We start from the raw sequence: 14,218 nt of genomic DNA on the forward strand, positions 1-14,218 counted from the left end.
GAGATATTTTCTTTCTCTCTCACACTCACTCTCATCTAAGGCAGGACACCGTGTTCATTTCAGATAGTGAGATTTTATTCACTGTTGGCAACCATTCAAATCAGTAATCGAAGATGGCAGACACACGTGAAAGACTGTAGCACAACACAAGGAAATGCTGCGTGCTGAAAAGATTAGGATTTATTGCACATCACCCCTCCACCCCCCCATGCAACCCCCACCCACTCAAAAAGGAGTGGCAAATGCTGCTGAGCACAGGAGCCAGAGCCACACTGAAACTGCAAGTTCGTGTCACTCTGTAGCTGCTGGATGCACCTGGCAGGTCATGGCATTTACGCACAGAGTTTACGCAAAGTGCTTAGAGTTGCTGCTGATTTTTCGGTTCTTCAGTCGAAGTTAAAAACATTTCGGTTCGTTTTTATTATTCCCTATATTCTTCGGTTGGTAACGTCCGGATGTCAGATTGTAGAAACTTTTGCAGGGCTTATGGATTGTTGAACTGTAGACGTGGACGCTGTCTGATCTCGTTGAAGTTTTGAAGGTCAGTTAGGATCACAGGACACCTTTTGGAGATGAACTTAGAAAAGTAGCAGATTGTGTCTGATGCAACTAGGTCTAAAAGTAACGCGATAGACTTACGATAAAAATAAGTGAGTATCTTAAACAAATGCCGCGCGGGTTTTTTTTTTTTTTTTTTTTTTAAGAGTTTGGCATTTTGAAATGAAAGTCAAACTCGCACTTGACGGAGCTGATGCTGTCGATGCTGGGTTTGCTGTCCACCTGGGGATGTTTTATGGCCTGAGGAAAAGTTTGCGATCGCGGCATCCGCCCCGAAGTCAACAGCGGATCCTCCTCCAGCTCTTTCACGTCCTGTTTGAACTCCGGGGAGGTAAATCGGCGTAAGAGTTTGTTGCTCAACACCGAGAAAGTCTTGGTTGAAGAAGCGGCAGCTGCTGCGGTAAACTGAGGAGGTTCAGTCTTGCAGGGAGACGCTCCGCGCATCCTGACGGTTCTGGATTTACGCAAAGGCACCAGTGTGCGCTCCGGAGGTGTGGGGCTGAGGATGCTGGTTGGCAGACTACATCTTTTCTTGTAGTAGCTGTCATGAAATCTGCGACCACCAAAGTCTGACAGTTTAGAATTTTCTGTCCATGGTTCATTCTCACTTTGGTTGGCAGCAATGGGAGTCAGTAAGATGCCCAGGGCAGACGGCGCGCTGGGTTTGGGGGTGTTTCTGCTGGGCCGGGGTGAGAAGAAAATAGATTTTTGAGCCTCAAAGTTCTGTTTAAGAGGGGGGAGGTGATCATCAGAGGTGGGCAGCCTTTCCCCGGGTTTCAGATGCTTGTGGTCGGAAGTCCGTGGAGGGGGTTTAGGGGTTAGGACTCCGGAGAAGACCAGCTCCTGTGGAGGCGAGAAGGATTCGTCATTTTCGCTTTCAAACTCCTCGATGGAGTCCATCGACAGCAACCGACTCTGCTTCATCCGAGGCCTCGGCTGCCAAGAGCAATTTTGACCCGACTGGCAATCTGCATGACTGCACGTTTGGAGGACCTCAAGTTTGTTCACTAGATGTTCAACTTTCCTCTCAAACTTGTCATTTCCATCACCACATCCAATACTAAGTCGCGGCTGCGCGTTTGCCTGAGCGCCTCTGTCAGCCTCACGGCCCCTCTTGGAGCTGTTCGTGAGCGCACAGATGCACTCTGTGTGGCCCAGAAACTTCGCCACTTCAACAGCAGAGTTGCCAACTTTATTCTGCCTGTCTATCTGAAGACCCAGCCTCTTGAAAGCTCTCACCAAAAACTCAACCACAGGCGAGTGACCTGCTACTGCGGCGTACATTAGCGCAGTGTTCCCCCAGGCGTCCAAAACCTCCGGGTCCGCATTGTTTCGGACCAGGATCTTCACAGCATCCAGGTAGCCTTTCTCACAGGCGTAGCTGAGCGCCGTGCGCCCGTTGCCGTCCTGACAGTTGACGCTGGCTCCTCTCTGCAGCAGAAGCTCCACAAACTTACACCGAGTCGGACTATCGGGCAGCAGGATAGAGGAGATGAGGGGGGTCTTCGTGCCTTCTGTTTTGGAATCCACGATTTCCCCATCCAGCGCGTCCAGAACGAACCTGGCCAGGTGGACTTGATCCTTGGACATCGCCTCCAGGAGGATCTCAGTGCCCGTTCGCTCATCGGACTTCCCCTGAGCCTTGAACATGATTGTGAAACGGGTCAAAAACTTATCGGAGAAGTGTCATGGCCGTGTGATGTGAAGCCTCTCCCCAGACGAACGCTGACAACACAAATGAATCGCCTCTGTTATATAGTGAAGGGGGAAGCCGCGGAGTTGCTGGGCAACGCAAACATAATTACCGCGCTTTGTTCGTCTTTCTAATGGAAATACTTCGCTTATAATAACAATTAAAGGCTTCACTGCTGGAGCCGCCAGTGCTCAAGAGTGGATCTGGGATATGAATTCATCCTGCACTTGTTGATTGGGATTAGACTGCTGTGGTCATTGTTTGGGAAATAAGTGCGGGGGTGCTGAGTGCACGCGCGCTGCGCACTCCCGCTAATAACAATAAATGTGGCCTGCAGACTCACTGTGACCCCACTTGAGACAGTTTCAATAAGCAGTGATCAGATCTCAGCAGGAACAGGCTGAGAGGATGAATGATCTCCATTGTTGGCGTTAGAATAACGTTTTTATGAGTCAAAGAAAAGATGAATTTTCATAGAAATATCACGTGCGGCGCTGTTAAATCACACAAAGCCACTGAAACACTTTATTTCAATATCCATACTCCCCCAAAACACGCCCCAAATGATGCAAATGAACCAGTCAAAACAAGATTATGTTGAAAAACACAAACGAGCCACGTGGTCATGTCCCATTTTACACCTGGATTTATTGGTACACATACTATAAAACAGTATTAAAGGAGCTGGATAACAACAGTATTTTCATTGCTTGAAGTTCAACAATACAATATAAATACAAAAACACACACAGAATGGTTTGTTGACAAGCTACAGTTCAAATAGAAAACAAAGAGGAGATACAGTAGAAACTGAGGAAACCAAATTGGTGACGCTCTGCAAAAATAATCTGCCATGTTTTTTTTGTTTTTTTTTGACAAACTAGAGAGCCAAAGGTTACATGTAGTCACACAACAGAAACATTCAACTAGTGCAAAAAAGCCTCTAACAAACATAATAATCTTAAACTACACATTATATCTAATATATATAATATATATATATTCATTTATTTATATATATCTTCATATAAATAACCCCTTAATTTGGCATTTTATCATTCATAAAATAATTTTAACTTCCTAACAGACACTGAGTGGCACATTTGAAAGCGATGGAATAAAATTTAAAAGCACTTTTACTCGTTTATCTCTGCACTAGATATGTGGTGAGAGCTTTATACTGTGTCGTGTGGTGCAGTAAGGGCAGACTGGAGAACAGAAACCAAGAGAACAAACAAGAAAACCCGGTGGCTGATAAATGTCTTTCCCCACCATCCAACAGACCATCTGTCCCCTGAGCCCTTCTATGACAGAGGACAGCTGGTCAAAAAGTAAATTCAACTACATACATTCCAGTATATACAAAAACATCCCATCTACCCTTTACGTGAGTTACAGCAGAATAAAACCACAGGGAAAAAAAAAAAATCTTCAAAAAAGGCCAAAACACCTAGAGGTGCTTTTATTCCCGCGTTTCTGTTTTCTTATCATCATAATTATGACTTTTGTCATTTTGGTCAATCTTTTTTTAGTGTAGTGCCATGCAGTGTGAATGCCTGGCATGATCATATGTGCACAGATATTACAGTACCCACAGGATTACTTCACAATAGTACTTTCAAGTCACATGTTTCTCTGCAGTGCCCTTTTTGTCCAGCGTGTCACCTGGGCTGTGTACAACAGTGCCTCCTCGAACCTGTTCGGGACACAGGCCTGCTCTGAAATCCCTGGTGTGGATGGTGTGTGTGTGTGGCAGCCGTGTCACAGGTTCTGTTACAGACCTGTTATAATTATTCAGTCTGATCTCCCCTGACCAAACGCCAGCGGGGAAATGATGAGGATTACAAGCCGAGGTGGCTAACGTGCAGTCAAGAAGCTATTAAGGGAGCACATCACTTCAACAATGCTTTAATGAGTGGGGAACTGATGCGACGAGGTGGCTTTGAATTCTGCCTGCCAAAGTTCTTGTCTGATGGTGACGGGCCGGTCAATTAAAACCAAGTATTACAGCAGAATTAATACGCTTCCAAGAGTGGTTTCATTTTGTTGCCAGTCTACTTCGGATTTGGCACAATTTTCACAATAATTTCAAGTGCAAGACTCCTCAATGCAGAGGCCGATTTGAGTTCTACTTAACCTTATATTTACTGGTACATGGCCCCTTTGTCATATCATCGTATTTTCTGTTTGGTGTGTTTGGAGTCATGGTACTGCCTGGGTAAAGGCTTAAAAAAAGCAACCACATTTTGGTTACTATTGTGATATATTTAGTCCTGATTGATTTTCTGTATTTTGTACACCTTAAGCTTTGAGGGAATCATGTATTTGTTTTGGTTTTTTTGCATAGTATACATAATTTTGAGCCAAACATTAGTAGAATTAAGTTTTGGAGGTGTAAACTTGTGACGACTGAGCACAAGCGACTGAAAAAAACAGAAAAAAAGATGAAATGACTGTGCTTCGCTTTCATTTGGAAATAAATGTTATTTTCATGTAAAAGTGAAGCACAGCAGTGACACCATGTTATGTATTTCCTAGAAGCTAAAAAAAAAAAAAAAAAAATTACAATTGGCCACAATAATCAAAGTGAACATCAGCCCATGTGATCCCTTTATAGTCTTCTGACTGACTCAGTAAGATAATAAGCCTTTTCATAACATTGCTGAACAACAAACAAGTCAGTAACACATCTTTGTGAAATCAAATAACTTGCATTGTTGGAATAGATGGGGGGGGGGGGGTGTTGCCACTCTGTCATACATTTTTTTCTTTAAATACATTCTTACTGAAATACAGAAAATCTACAGTAGTGCACTGCTACATTTTCCACATTGTTATGATGGCCTATCACATACAAAGTGCTCAGGACAGGACTGGTGTGTAGCATACAGTGTATTTCACAAAGTTTATTCATTTGTGCTGAATTGACATTAAATCTTATACATATTCTTCTCCCCTCTTCCACGCTGTTTCTGGAGCAGTCAATCAGGTACCGATTTAAAAAAAACAAAAACAAGTTAAAAAGGGGAACCAACATCCACTTCCCATGAGTGTTGCAGTGCAGGTGTGTGTGTGTGTGTGTGCGTGCGTGCGTGTGTGTGTGTGTGTGTGTGTCGACCCTTGTGCTGCCTGTAGGATGCAGAGAACATTGAAGGCGATTGAAGCGTTAGATCTACATACAGTGGAGGAGGGGATGCGTCTGACTCTGCTGCTTCGTCTTGAGGTAACATGTCCTCTCTCGCTAAGTGGTTGAACCCCCTGTCAAACAGTGAGAATGGCTCAGTGGCATAAAGTTAGTGGGCGGGGTGAGGGTGCAGAAACTCAGTGGTGGGGGGGGGCTACTGTGTGTTTGTGTATGAAAATGACATAAAATTACAGAGACAGTGATGTAGGCAGGGTAATCGTCTCTGGGTTGTAGAGGGCTATCCACGGTGGAGTGTTTCTGCACCTGCGAGTGTGTGTGTGGTTACTTGTGTGTGTGTGTATGTGTGTGTGTGCGTGCATGCGTGTGTGTGTCTCTGTCTCAGTCGCTCACACCACCGTGGCAGGTCTGCGGTCCATCTCCTCCTCCAACTTCACCATCTGCTGCATGTCCTTGGCCTTGGAGGAGACAGAAAACACAGTTAGACAAACAGACACAGAAACTAAAGCTCTCACTAATTTCACAAGAGGATCCACCTTTTGTCTTTTCTTACCAATTGCACTACCTTGCAGGTAATATGAACACATTCTTAGCTGTGACATGTAATGGTTACTACAACAAGTCTGCAGTGGGACACTGTCACATACCATGAAAGCGAACGATTATGAGCTGAGGTGAAAGCACAGTGGAGCAGGTTGGGAGCTGGCTGTTTTTTGCTTAGTAATAGCTGGTGAGTCATGGTGATAAATGACTCAAGCTGCTAGTTGGCACTGCTGACACCCCGAGAGCTGCAGACTACAAATGTGGGAATGGGATTTCACAATACAAAGAAAAATGAATCACTTTCTTTCTTTTCAATCTTGCAATCTCCTCAGAGACGGGCCGGATGTGTACTATTCCCCCGCTTTACTCCGTGGTGATTCACCTCATGAGTGCTCATTATAGTAATCATTTAAATGGCAGGAAAATGCAGATTTTAACAGGCTCAGCAGAAAACTGCAGCAATGAACAGACGAGTGACGTGACTGAGAGGTAGACGGGAAAGCCATGGAAGGAAACATGATCACTGAGTGATGCACTGACAGAGAGGTGCTATGAGAGGGAGAGCTGAGTGAGATGGAGATGCCTACCTTGAACCTGTTTGTTTGCATGGTGTGATTTCAAAAGCTGTGCCGGAAGAAGCAAATCATATTAAAAACAAATGAATCTGTGCATACATGTAAGACATGCACAGGTAATGGAATGCGGTAGATGGCAAAAGAAAATGGAGAGATGGAGATATGTACACTTAATACATGTAGGGCAGAGAGATACAGTCTGGTAAAGTGTTTACACTGAGGTAACAGCTCAGTACAGAGCTACGTCGTTACTGTGTGAAGAAACGATGTGCAACAGTTGAGACTTTGATTCTTTAATATGGACTTTGTGTTTACTCCTTGGGAGCAGCATTGTTTGTCTTGAAGCAATTCTGATTCCAGCTTTTTGGAACATTCCCTGCAAAACTGCTTACAGTTTACAGCACAGACAGCATCCAAAACGCAGCCATTATCTAAAGGAAGAAATCAGCCAGAGAACTGCTTCAGTCTCCATTCTCAAGTTTCATTTCCACTTAAAAGGCCGGTGGAGCACAGAGGACCATAAACTGAGACATATCTGGTTTCTGAAGGAAGTGGGTCTAATAAATGTAGTGCCTACACATTTCTGCAGTTCAGATGGAGAACAGCAGTCAGCTGATGGCAGGCGTACCAATTATCTTTAGGGATTTCTTCTGAACAGTGTATTAGCAGTGAAATTCTGACATTAAGGTTCATTTTCTTAAATTAGGTGTTGTACCTGCTCATTGAACTTCTCCAGTTTCTCCACCTGTTCTCTCTGGTTTTTCTCTAGCTGCTCCATCTCCTTCTGATGCTTCATGGCCAGCTGCAGACACACCAGAGACAAAGACTATACATTACAAATCATTTATATTTAGAGATCCTTTTTGTCATAGTGAATATACATACACACACATTCTTCTTTAGAGTGTTTCCTTGTATTGTATCAACACATCAGCATTATGCAATAAAATGGGAGAGCTGCTGGCGTGTTTGTCAGCTAAATATTTGAAAAAGAACAGTAGACAGCCTACCCTCTTCCTCTCATCCAGGAACTTCTTGGTGTTGCTGCTGTTTAACTCTCGCACTCTCCTAAACAGCACAAAGAAAGCAGGGCCAGATGTTAAAAGTGGGACAAATCAATCACAACACAAAGACATGACGTGATAGTAGACAGTGTGTGTGTGTGTGTGTGTGTGTGTGTGTGGCCCACCTCTCTCTCTCTGCCTTGTTTTTTATGGTCTTGTCCTGGCTGATAGCTTTGCTGTTTTCCATGGACATCTTGGCCTGGTTGGCACGCATCTCTTTGCTCTGCCTAAAATTGTGGAACAAGAAGCCACATGTGCTGTAAGGAAACCTGATGACAACAAGTCACACTTATGCATCTGTGTGTGCGTGCGTGCGTGCGTGCGTGCGTGCGTGTGTGCGTGCGTGCGTGCGTGCGTGCGTGTGTGAGAGCCTCTCACCGTTCATGGATGAGTTTGAGCTGCATGGTCTGCTGTTCCTGGACTGTGGCCAGGAGTTTCTTGAGGTGTTCACACTGCTGTGTGACGTGGCTGTCCTTCATCTCCTGCTCCTCGCTGCTGTGACTACTGATCAGCTCTGACCACTCTTTAGTGTGCTGTGCTGTGATGTCCTTTACCTGCGCGCGCACACACACGTCACAGGTACACACCTCAGTTAGTTATCCACAGCCGAGGCACTTGCCATCCTCGCAGCTAATAGCTTTGTGGAAAGGTTGCTGGTTTTGGGGTTGGAGGTTTTGCGTTACCTTGACTTTGTGATCAGCGATCAGTGTTTGGATCTTATCCTCTGTCTCCTTCTTCAGTTCCTGGCAGTTGTTTTCCCTGTGAGGAAACCACTTGCATGTAAGTGATGATTTAAGGCCATGCAAGTCAAATTCAGTTAAGTGCTTTCATCCACAAGGAAGGAAAGTCAAGTGGTTCAGGTGTTTTTCAGAAGCTGATCACAAACTAGCCTTCCAAAAGCTTTTATATTTTTATCTGACACTGAAGCCTGAACTAGCACACACAACAAACCCAGACAATGCAGTGATGTCAGTACACTGTACTTTTCTTTTTCCCCCTCTTACCCTCGTTTCTTGATAGCTTTCTCTAGTAGCTTCTCCAGAGTTGTCTTCTCCTTATCGTGCTGGGACACCATCTTGTCCACCTGGGTGCAGTGGGCTTTCTGCATTGTATTTTGATCCTATTGAAAAAAAAGAGTGTGTGCCACTTAAGTATTTATTAATTTATAATGTGGAAATGTAGTTTTTAATGTATCAACCTCCTCCATTAGCCAGTATTAAGCCTAAAACAGATTTTGAAATCATACCAAAAAAACAGGCAACTGCCACTGTCATATTTCAAAAACATTCACATGTTGTTGTCTATGATGAGTAATGAGCCAGCAGTCTTCTTTATTCAGTCAACAGATGGGTCTGGATGGTACGATTATACATGTGTTATGCAGTAAGACTGAATACTGTGATAATTAATCAGCCTCTATGAATGAGCCAGCAGCCTCCATGATCACTATGGTAAGCTGGTCAAAGGAAAAGCAACTTTAGCAAGTCTAATTTCTTACAAAACATTAATTATGTGGCTGCATCAATGTGTGTTTGTAATGGGCAGATTGTGTGGTTCGGTGTGTGGAGATGAACGCAGTGATGTGGTCAGTGGAAGATGAAAGGTGGAGGCTGTGTTTCTGTCCCTCTGAGCATCAATGACTGTCCACAATAAGCAGCAGCCTCTTTGCATTAGCAACGGACAGGTCGGCACTAAAACAATCACCCACCTTTGAGTGTTTCTTCTTTAAAGTGTTGAGCTCCTTCTGCTGCTTTTTAATCAGTTTAAGGTACGTCTGCAGTGGGAGACAAGTGTATTTCTTTATCTTGTGCAGGTCATGTTAAGAACAGCTTTTGAAAATACCAGCCCGGAGAAGCATTATAGATGGTACAGTAGCTGCATCTATGAGGTGTTTTACAAGGTAATTCAGAGATTATTACTGGTATAAAAGGGTGATCATAGCCGTTTGCTATACAAAGTATTATCCAAAATAATGATAAAGTTAGCTGTTTGTCTGCAGTAGTTATGTGAAGCTATGTTCAATAATTATAATACTATTATAGTATGAAGGGATGGTCACATTACACTATGAATATTTTTCACATTTCTTCATCTTTGACCAAGCAGATGTGCTCAGTCGGCCAATAGAAATGCTGATGCATTGAGTTTGGAAATGGAGGATTTTCTATTATTCTAGTGTGTTTTATCACCATAATTAGTATAATATCAGACTACTAGTCTACAAACTGCAGTGTCACACTCACAGACTGTTTACAGCCTGTGATCGCACTTATCAATATTTATTACTTGCATCAGAAATGTGACGTGTCATCATTGTTGGAGCAGAGTGCGGGGAAATTTCATTGAACAGAAATGTAATGTGATCATACCTTTTTGTTGTCCAATTTCATGAGCACATTGCATCATTTAGCAACAATTATAATAAATACTACATCACCTCACATGCTTTGTAAATATCTAATAGTTTACTTGTTAACTTTGCTGTAAGTAGATGAGAAAAACCTGATAAAAACATACTTTCTAGGTACTGACTCTTGCACATTTAATGTCTCACAGACTGAGCTGTAGGAGAGAGGAATTACCAACCTTCATTTGTTTTAAGTCATCAATGCTGACATTAGGCACGAGTGCGGTATCTGAAACAGCAGAGAGAAGTGAAGTTAAACTCTGTGCCCACAGAGTGTAAATATGTCTGTGTGTATATTTGAATATCAGTATATACCCTTCTTGGTTTCTGCTGTGTTATTTTGGGCAGCATTGGAGGTCTGGGCCATGTCTGAGCTGGCTTGCGGTGTCACACTGGCCTTCACGGTGTCTCCTTTACCCTTTCCCTTCTTGTCGTTCTTGGAGCTTCCACTGGGAACATCTGCTATGTCGTTCTACAAAAGGGACACCATTTCTATTGTATGGATGCAGTAACATCTGAGTACAGAGTGAGATAACACTGGCTGTACCCAGCCAATCAGGTACAATCCTTCAAACCAGTCAGCATTTCTATAAACTCAAACTGAAGCTTAAGATGTGTGTGTCAGTTCTCATGTGTACCGTGTCAATCCCCAACGCCTTCATCTGGTCAGCTCTCTTTTCTGCAATGGTCAAGAACTTCTTTGGGTCCGATAGGGCGTCCACAATTGCTAAAACACAGAGAAAGAGAAGATTCTTTGATAAACAGGGCTGGATTGTACTTTGCCAAGTGTAAAATGAGCAAATGTCTGAATATCCCTTATGACAGACTCCAAACTTACCAAGAAGAGTTTATTTCAAGAAAAAAAGTAAATTGGAAAATTCACTTTTTAGAGTCATCTCTGAAGAGGTTAAAACATTTCTCTCCACTATAGTAACCAAAATGATCTTTTTCAGTAAGAAAGGCAGCAGAGTGAGCGAGATGTAATCCATTTCCACTCACACAGATCTTCAGAACTATCACAAAAGCTATCCTCCCTGCATGATTAACTGCTGCCTCATTATTCTGACACCACTGACTGGGCTAGGATCTTACTTCTTGTTTAAATAAGACTAATTCTTAAGGAAAGGGTTGTATTTTGAGCTCCTGGTACAGTGCTGAGTGTCTGGTCAGGAAGTGATTCTGGCAGCAGATCTTCTAGAACAAAGCTAATGGTTACAGTAATGGTCCCTCCGCACAAGCCCCTTGGCTTTATTTAATGACAACTCCATTTGTCCTGCTCATTTGTATGCTTCTGCCTGTTTTAAACTGTCTATTACTGCACTTCACTGTCATCATCGTTTGCACCATGCCATTACTCTGAATGTTCAAACCAACCCAAGACAGAGAGTCAGTGAGCGAGAGACACAGTTGCCTTCTTTCTCCTCTTCTCCTCCCTACAGGCTACAGAAACAACTTTATCATGAGCCAAGAGTAAAGTGAGGAGTTAAAGTATGCCAGTATGTAATTCTGCATTTACACACCAAAAGCACATAAAGAAATATACGTACAGTTTTGTAATTACTGTGTGTGTGTGTGTGTGTGTGTGTGTGTGTGTGTTCCTTTTCCCCTCACCTCCAAAGCCGTCGGGCACGTAGGTCTTGAGGATGATTTGGCAGAAGATGGTGGGCAACGACAGGGGCTTGTTGCCCTCGTTCCTCAGCGAGATGTGACGGTAGCCAGCCTGTAGGCCGTCCAAAGGGAGGATGCGCTGGCCAATCAGCTTGTTGTTGTCGTCGTAGACGGCGATGCGCAGTACTGCCAGATCCGGTAAGATCACCTAGGAGGGAGGGATGGAGAGAAATGTAAGGGTGGGAGGGAGAAGGAGCCAGAATAGAGGGAGAAAAAACAGGTAGAGGAACAGGGGAGGGAAAGGGGGCGGGAGGACAAAAAGTGAGACGGAAAGTTAGGAGTCGGTCAGTCAACTCTGCGGTACTGTGGGAAGTCTGCTTAACTCATTCTGGTGTGAAAGCTGGGAAACAACCAGCTATTTCACAGCCATTACAGTAAAAAGATGCTGTTTTTAAGCTAAACCAGGCACAGCATCATTAAGGGGGGAAGGTCAAGGATGAAACTGCAGGGGACACTATCAGGGGACCGTCACAGTGCGATACAGGAAAAAGGCACGATAGTGCAGAAACACACAGCCTATCTTACTACCAACAAGACCATCTCCACAGCTAGTACGCACAGGGAGAGATGTGGATCTTATACTGTACACACACACACATATATGTGTATGTGTGTGTGTGTGTGTGTGTGTGTGTGTGTAACTAGTGTCTGTGGATGAGCTTATGTGTGCACACCCTTGGAAAAAAAAAAAATAAGGAAGCGGGAGTCTTAACTGGCCTTGTGTGTGGAGATAAGTGAATGGAGAGAGGAGGATGATTAATACCTAGTGAAGGAGAGGGTAAGAGATAAGGCCGAAGAATACTCACTAGAGATGAATGAGTGGAAGCGCCTGCTCGTGCGTGTGTGTGCTTGCGCAAATGTAGCCTTGCTGATGTACTGTATGCGTGCGCTGCTCGTGTGTATTGTTCGCTCTGACTCATCTTGACAGTGCTGTGTATGCAGGCATACAAGAGGTGTGGCAGCATTTGAGGGCATTTCTGTGTGTGTGTGTGTGTGTGCAGATGTGAGAAACGAGTCTTGCGAGCAGCTCTGGTTGTGATGCCCCTCTTTGATAGCACTGTGTAAGTGTGTGTGTGTGTGTGTGTGTGTGTGTGTGTGTGAGAGTGTGTGAGCAGAGCAGCACTGCGGCAGGCTGTGATTGATGATGTGTGTTAGGAAGCTGGAGTCACAGTCATGGCTGAGAGACTCCTCATTCTGCTGAGAGCAGCACTATTACACACACACACACACACACACACACACACGTTTCTCTATCTTTAATCTCTCTCCTTCATTCTCCCTTTTTTCTTCATCACTAATTGTTTGTTTCTCTGGTTGCTCATGTTATTCCTTTCTTCTAGCTGCCCTTTGCCCCCCCCCCTTCCCTTCCTCTCTGTGAGCCAAAGCACTGGCAAACTAGATCCCTTGTTCTCCTTCCTCTTGTCTCACTCTCTGTTTTGGTTTGTGATACTTTTGTAAATGACTACAATCATTCTTCCCCCTCTCCAAGTCACTACATTTTTCTTAGTTTTCCTCCTGTTGAACGGACTTTTCTACATTTTGCTCCACTATCGTTTTCGTCATTACATTTGCATTTCTTTCTCAATCTTCCCTCCTCTCTTATCTTTATGCCACTGTGTATTTGTTCTTTTCCCCTTTGCTTTCCCTCCATCCTTCCCTCTCTCTTTCCCTGCTGTAAGGAGAAGTACCTTCCATCATGACTAACACCTTTCTTCCAACCCAAATCATGGCTACCCTCTCCTTTTCCTCCTCTTCCAGCTGTTCAAATATTACCGCTTCCATCACAATGCAGAGAGCATTCCAGTATGCGCAGCACATTTGTTTTCCCTCTCTGTATTCATTATCTCACCTCATCTCACCCAACAACCCCTTTTCTAGCCCGTCTCTCTACCTTTCGGAAGACGAAGGGCTCCTCATTGTAGGCTGGGTTCAGTCCGTTGTTCATCACCATACGGGTACGGAACTCCTTGCGGATGGTGTCTGTCGGCAGCCCATACATGTCTACCTCAACATACGTGCCGATTTTCTTGTCTGACAGGAACTGCCCAGAGAACACCTAAAGTAAAAAGGACATAATTCTGAATACTTTTGAATGATGTCACAGGAATAATATTTAAAAAGTATTTATTGCGATTGGATCTTGATGCAGTGGGTGTGAAGTACAATCATCTGCATCACTAAAGTGACCAAAAGAGTATATTTACCTTTTTTATGGATATATTTTCATGCTAAACTATTGTCGTTTTTGTTTTTATTTATAGGATGACTGAAGTGTCCGATGACCTGACCTGTACACTGCAGGTTGCAGCGATGACTCCATCCACCGGCGTCTCTGAGAAAGGGTCAAACATCCTGTCTGACCGCCGCATGAAGTCGGGCTTCAACAGGTACCTGACAGACACACACACAGTAAAATCAAGCTGCCTTTTAGATTAAATGTGATACCACTGAAAATATGAAATATATAATCCAAAAAATAAAATACTCCAATGTTTCTAAGACATTTTTAGATTCAGTGAAGCTCTCTAATAATCTTTAGGGACTAAGAAGATCCGAAGCGTTTGTGTG

The 14,218-nt window shown here is 43.8% G+C and overlaps 1 protein-coding gene across 4 annotated transcripts in view; it reads right to left on the reverse strand.

Annotated features, from left to right (window-relative positions):
- Positions 1–3,781: 3,781 nt before the first annotated feature.
- Positions 3,782–14,218, reverse strand: part of plcb4b (phospholipase C, beta 4b) — a 64,828-nt gene continuing 54,391 nt past the window's right edge. For 3 of the 4 annotated variants that reach the window (XM_076756282.1, XM_076756281.1, XM_076756283.1), the window contains 15 exons: positions 13,939–14,041; positions 13,542–13,706; positions 11,594–11,798; positions 10,621–10,709; positions 10,298–10,454; positions 10,162–10,211; positions 9,284–9,349; positions 8,580–8,695; positions 8,259–8,334; positions 7,954–8,129; positions 7,701–7,802; positions 7,522–7,579; positions 7,227–7,313; positions 6,524–6,560; positions 5,633–5,851 (listed from right to left, as the gene is read on the reverse strand). In XM_076756282.1, coding sequence (XP_076612397.1) covers positions 5,775–5,851; positions 6,524–6,560; positions 7,227–7,313; positions 7,522–7,579; positions 7,701–7,802; positions 7,954–8,129; positions 8,259–8,334; positions 8,580–8,695; positions 9,284–9,349; positions 10,162–10,211; positions 10,298–10,454; positions 10,621–10,709; positions 11,594–11,798; positions 13,542–13,706; positions 13,939–14,041 — 1,564 coding nt within the window. In that variant the 3' untranslated portion in view covers positions 5,633–5,774. Of the gene's footprint in view, positions 5,852–6,523; positions 6,561–7,226; positions 7,314–7,521; positions 7,580–7,700; positions 7,803–7,953; positions 8,130–8,258; positions 8,335–8,579; positions 8,696–9,283; positions 9,350–10,161; positions 10,212–10,297; positions 10,455–10,620; positions 10,710–11,593; positions 11,799–13,541; positions 13,707–13,938; positions 14,042–14,218 lie in introns of all 4 variants that reach the window. The other variant, XM_076756285.1, reaches the window with a different exon arrangement.

Source organism: Chaetodon auriga, chromosome 18, assembly GCF_051107435.1.
Source record: "Chaetodon auriga isolate fChaAug3 chromosome 18, fChaAug3.hap1, whole genome shotgun sequence".
In the NCBI taxonomy this organism is placed as follows: domain Eukaryota; kingdom Metazoa; phylum Chordata; class Actinopteri; order Chaetodontiformes; family Chaetodontidae; genus Chaetodon; species Chaetodon auriga.